The sequence below is a fragment of the Vigna unguiculata genome, chromosome 5 (assembly GCF_004118075.2).
Source record: "Vigna unguiculata cultivar IT97K-499-35 chromosome 5, ASM411807v1, whole genome shotgun sequence".
NCBI classification, from domain to species: domain Eukaryota; kingdom Viridiplantae; phylum Streptophyta; class Magnoliopsida; order Fabales; family Fabaceae; genus Vigna; species Vigna unguiculata.
Window position 1 is genome coordinate 30,608,976 of NC_040283.1, and position 5,581 is coordinate 30,614,556.

General features: G+C 39.4%; 1 protein-coding gene across 11 annotated transcripts; it reads right to left on the bottom strand.

The window, feature by feature from the left end:
- Nucleotides 1–935: 935 nt before the first annotated feature.
- LOC114184862 (pentatricopeptide repeat-containing protein At3g14580, mitochondrial) lies at nt 936–4,990 on the bottom strand. Of its 11 annotated transcripts, none has more exons than XM_028072222.1 (5): nt 3,027–4,989; nt 2,866–2,923; nt 2,746–2,788; nt 1,176–1,310; nt 936–1,075 (listed from the first exon to the last, which is right to left on the bottom strand). In XM_028072222.1, the coding sequence occupies exon 1, from the start codon at nt 4,349–4,351 to the stop codon at nt 3,176–3,178; it is 1,176 nt and encodes a 391-aa protein (XP_027928023.1). In that variant the 5' UTR covers nt 4,352–4,989; the 3' UTR covers nt 936–1,075; nt 1,176–1,310; nt 2,746–2,788; nt 2,866–2,923; nt 3,027–3,175. The 11 variants fall into 11 exon arrangements, with proteins under 11 accessions (XP_027928023.1, XP_027928020.1, XP_027928021.1 ...); XM_028072219.1 differs by adding an exon at nt 2,581–2,632 and having other exon boundaries at nt 936–1,310; XM_028072218.1 differs by lacking the exons at nt 936–1,075; nt 1,176–1,310 and adding exons at nt 2,033–2,470; nt 2,581–2,632.
- Between the last annotated feature and the right edge of the window lie 591 nt (nt 4,991–5,581).

The window sequence follows — 5,581 nt, forward strand, 5'->3', positions numbered from 1 at the left end:
TGGCATTTACACTAACACAGTTTTGCACTTCAACCAGAAGTTTTTCATATGCAATAACTTTAAAACAATCTCCAAAACATATAAACATTATTTCTTATCAATTGGTGTGAGTTAACCTTTTTAATGAAGTCGATAATTTACTCACGCCACCAAACAGAATACTTATCATCGAAGCCAATAAGTGTTAAATAATTTTGTTGAAATCATATAACACAGGTTAGCAGAAGAGGACACATGGGTTAGCACTTATGACTTCTAACACCAGTACCTATTGAAATGGGTTCATATTATACCAACCCAACTCATCCACTAAGAGAACATGTTAAATTCTAAAAATTTAAGACCTACTACCTCTATATGGTTGAAAGAAAACAATATTATGCTGAAAACTTCAAGTTGACAATTATGATAACGTAGCTTTACACTTAATCTAGGAATTTTTGATATGTAAAAACTTAAAAATAATGTAGACAATTTATAATCGTTATTCCTTATGACTGTGTGAGTTAACTTTTATTATTCAAATGTCAAATTTAATCACGCCACCAAGCGACTCAGAACTTCTATTAGCAAGGCACAATTAATGTTGAGCTCCTTCTTTATCCGTAGGCAAGGAAAAGGGGTCAATTCAAGTTTGTCACAATGACTATGTAAGCATTTGCTTCAACAATGTATTTGGTTTGGCATTGGTGCTCTATGCAGACCTAAAAAATATATAAATTTTTCAACTTACAATTAACACAAAGGTCAGCAATGTAACAAATATACCAAATTTAATGCATATATACATTTATTATCTAAGTTACCTCTTTCTTATCACAAGCTTTCGCATCACTCATAGATACTTTCTTTGTGCTACCAGATGCCTCTCATCTATTCACATCCTTCTTCACTATCAATACACAAAAATAAATACAACTTACTACCACGCACCATTCGAAGAAGTGACCCCGATTAGATTTCACCACAAAGACGAGACCCACAACATTACAAACAACAACAAAAATATCTCCTTTCCACCTAATGGTTACGAACGCCGAACTGTCGAAGCTTTCGTCTAATGGGTAAACCCACACTGTTGCGACAAAGAGGAAAAAAATGGGTTTTTAGAAAAATAAATAGGGATTTTTAGAAAAATAGGGGTTGAAGATGAAGAATGGCGGTTGAAGACAAACATCAATGGTTGAAGACAACAAACAAGATGCTTTTTAGTTCAACCATTGACACTTCCGCTTTCTGTTTTTTCTCCTTCAATTTCCACTCCCGCTTTTTACTTTTTCTCTTTTTACTTTTTCTCCTCCCGCTTCCTTCTAAAAAGCCAACATGAAATTAAAATCAATTAAAAAGCATATGCCACGTCACGTTTAGAGAAGTTGTCAAAAAGTGGTTGTTAGTATATCATTTTCTAATTGCCAAATGCTAATGGTGCACTAAGACACTCAAATAGCAAAAGTAGCAAAGGTTGAGACACATGAAGGCTAATTCATCAAGGAAACAAACTCCAAAACTCAAAGTAAATGAAACAACACAAGTTTAAGTAGTAGTAGTAATAGTGATTAAAATCATAACTCTTAAGAACTTGATTAACAAGTAGGAACTCAAATTTGCAAAATTAAAAGCACTCAAAAGGACTACATTATGCACAAATCACAAAACAAAGAAGATGACATGTTTTAACAAAATTCAAATGACTAAACATGGAATTTATGACATAAAAGGACTAAACATGACTTTTAAACACAACATGTGGATCTTAAAATGTAAATGACACAAAAATAAAGCAATTCAACTGAACAAAATGAGAAAACACTCAAGAAAATGTAAAAGTATATGCATATGAACACATAGAAAGCCTTTACAATAGGACTTTTAGTTTCATAAACACTAATAAATGGGTTCATGTTATCTGAGAATATTTTATAACTTGTTAAAATATAAAATTTCTATCACAAATTTCAAGGTGTAGGAACATATAATAATTGACCAAGTTCAATTTACTAAAACAATGACACAATTATTTTAATGATAAGGGGCAGTGAATAACAAATCAGTTGCAGATGTAAATGTAATTCACGCAGACACATGAACAGTGCAGTGCTCGGCACAACCTTGCTGGCTACACCAAGAGAACAAACCACACTATTTGTGTCATCAGAAGTACCTGCTATATTCATCACATTCTACAACTGCCCCAATCAATATCGCAACATACGATATAATAACATAAAATAGTGGTATAATAATACTTTCACTTTAATTACCACCAAATCAAATAAAACAACAATGCATACAAATATTTGACATTTCTTTACAAAAAATGAATAGATTCAGAGATGGCTGATGAAAGATCTCAGATGAGTAAGGGAAACATCATATCCAGTACTAAATAACCACCTTCAGCAGTTAACTGGGCACTTATTTGATCAGGATCTGTAGCATAGATTATTCATCTTCATCGTTATTCCATATACTTCAATCAGTAGAGGATTTTTGCCCCCAAAACTTCAATATAAGTATATATAAAAAAAGGATTCGAAGTTAAAAGCAAAGAAGGGAACATGTTAAAGCAATAATTCTCACAAAATTATGACAGGGCTCCATACAGACACAATTGCACCAGCATCAGTTTTGACTGCAGTATAGTCAAAACCATTATCAGACACATTAACTGACCCATTATGTGACCAAACAATTAAATGCACCATACTTTTTGGAAAAGGTTATTTCATTCATACTTCTCCTTACCAAGTTTCAAAATCTGTCAGGTAAGAGCCATGAGTGGTATTATCTGCATTGGCCACTAAGAGTAAGTTTCTAAATAATAAAACCAAATTAGAGTAGCTCCATAGGTTATGTTATTATTACCTCAACTCTAGCTAAACAGATATTCCCATGGTACACAAATATCCAAAACAATGTGTGCCTATATTGCAAGAAATTCAACATCTTTATATATATTAGGATGAATATACTAAAGCAATTAAATGCAAATAATAAGAACAAGGCAGCAAGGTAATAGGGCATACGTTAGAACTGAAACCTGGAATTCTGGTAATCCCCGGACTACATAAATTCTAGGCTGCACGATACACAAATGTGACCTCAACATGTGAGCTGACTGAAAACAAACATCCTAGGACCAATGTATCACATAATGGCCTCATGGGGGTGGTTGTCATTTGTCATCCTCCGAAACACCATCAATAGCTACAGCCACGCACCCAGAACTCCCTTCCCTTTCAACAACACACTGCACAATCTTACCCCACATCCCCATCTTGGGCACAAACCCCTTCCTCACCATATCCCTAACAACCCACTCAACCTCCCCAACCACCCCACACTCACAAAACCCCTTAACCAAACCCTTATAAGACTCAAAACTAGGCACAAAACCTTCCACCCCCATCCTCTCCACAACCTTCTTAGCCTCCTCAAACCTCCCATCCTCAACCAACCCACACAAAACCTCATTATAAGATCCGCCATTAGGGGACACACCCTTCCCCATCATCCCCTCCAACACCCTCCACCCCTCATCCACCCTCCCTCCCTTCCTCAAGCCCCTAATCAAAATATTGAAAACTGCCACATCAGCATCTACACTTCCATCCTCCATCCTCTCCAATAACCCAAAAGCCTCGTCCATCCTCCCTCTCTCACACAACCCCTTCATCAATGTCGCATAGGTCCGTGCATTCGCCTTACATCCCAGCCCAGGAAACTCTTCCAGCAACTGAAAGGCTGCATTTAACTCCCCCTGGGCACAAAGCCCCTTGATGAGGATGTTCAACGAGCAAGCATCAAGTGTCACACCGAGCTGTGGTGCATGGAGGAAGAGGTTGTGTGCCGCACAGTAGAGACGAGTGTTAACAAGAAGGTTGAGGACAAAGTTGAATGTGCGTGTAGAGGGGGGGCAGGGCATTTCGTGGAGGGTGCGAAGTGCGTGGTCCACGCGTTGAAAGGAGTGTGCATAGGCTTTGATAAGGGTGAAAAAGAAGTTATCAGAAAAATGGCGTCTTTGGGGGCGAGGGAGGGTGAGGGCATGGTGGAGGGTGAGGAGAGGGTTGAGGTGTTGGGCATGGGCAAGTTTGGCAACAAGGGTGGTGCAAAAGGGTTCGGTGGGGTCAAAGTCCTTGCGGGAGGTGTAGAGATTAAAGAAGGAGAGGGTGGAGGAAGCGTCTGTGAGGGAGGTTAAGAGAGTGGTGGCTTCTTTCGGAGTGAGCCAGTCTTTGTGTTTCAGACGCGCCAAGATGGCAGTGTCACTATGAGGGGTTGTGGAAAATGGGGATAACAACCTGAGCAAGGTGGGTTTCAGAGGGACAACACGACAAAGGGTTGGTGAAATCATTTCTGTTCTTGCTATATGTGGACTGGTCTTGGATTGATTAATATAAATATGGCTAAATTGGATTCATCAGGGAAGAACATACGAACTAATCACTCAAACCTACAAACTAATGATTATTTAAGATCATTTCCCGACGAAACAATGCTATGATAAGACATTATTTGCAATCCCTTTAAGAAATTAAAAGGATTAAAAAAGTAAACAGGACACCGAGTCTATTAAAGACCTACACTCCAAAGACCCACTCTTCTCCATTGAACAACTCGTCTCATTCTCCTAAACTCAACTCGTTTTATCACCCAACACAGAATCACAGAGGAATCAAAAAGCGTAACTAGGGCAAAGCTTGAACAAGAACAACATCACGGTGAAGCTCAGGTGGTGGCGAGTGACAACCTCGACGCCGTCGTGGCGGCAACTCCGAATGCCGCGGTGTGTCTGACGTCGGAGGTGCGGTGAAGACGAGCTCTGGTCTTGGGGGTAGGGGAAGAAGAATGAGAGGAGAAGTCGCACGAACCAGTTCGCGGCGGAGACGGCTCCGGTATGAACAGGGGGTGATAGCAGCGACGTTGGCCGCTCGCCGAAGGTGCAGCGGCTGCGGGCTCAAGAGGCAATTTTGTCTGTGCATGAAGGAAGAAGAGGAAACCCTCGAGGTTTTTCAGTTTTGAAGAAATGGTTGGGCTGACCAGTTTTGCTTCGCACACACCCCTCTTTACATCTGCTTGCACCCTTGGTTTTTATTAGCTCTATTAATTTACTTAGTGCAGCACCCTTATTTGTTAAACTCCATCCCCTCTGTTTTGATTTTATGTTTTCAGCCTGTTCTTATTCCGTTGTTTGCACAGTAGGATTTCAAAATCATCAATTTTCCCTATTTTCTAACGACGTGAAAATTTACTTTAAAATTAAAATGGTTGCGTTGTCAGTAGCTCACATTTTAAAATTAATAAAAAAATAAAAATCATTGATATAGTGTAACCTTTTAAATGTCTCATTTTTGTTCTCTTCCAACGCACCTTGTCTGAGAAAAAGGAGAAGTTGTGAGCCTCTCCCCTGTTAGAAAGCACATGCTATCGTGACCCAGTCACCACCCACGGAGGACTCCAGTAAAGTCGTTGTTGCTGCTCTACTCATGGAGTTCTTACTCCTGTTCTCCATCAACCACAAAAAGCTTCCCCAGAAGAAATCGAACCAGAGGCGCGACCACCCGGGAAGAAGAAGGCATCGCGC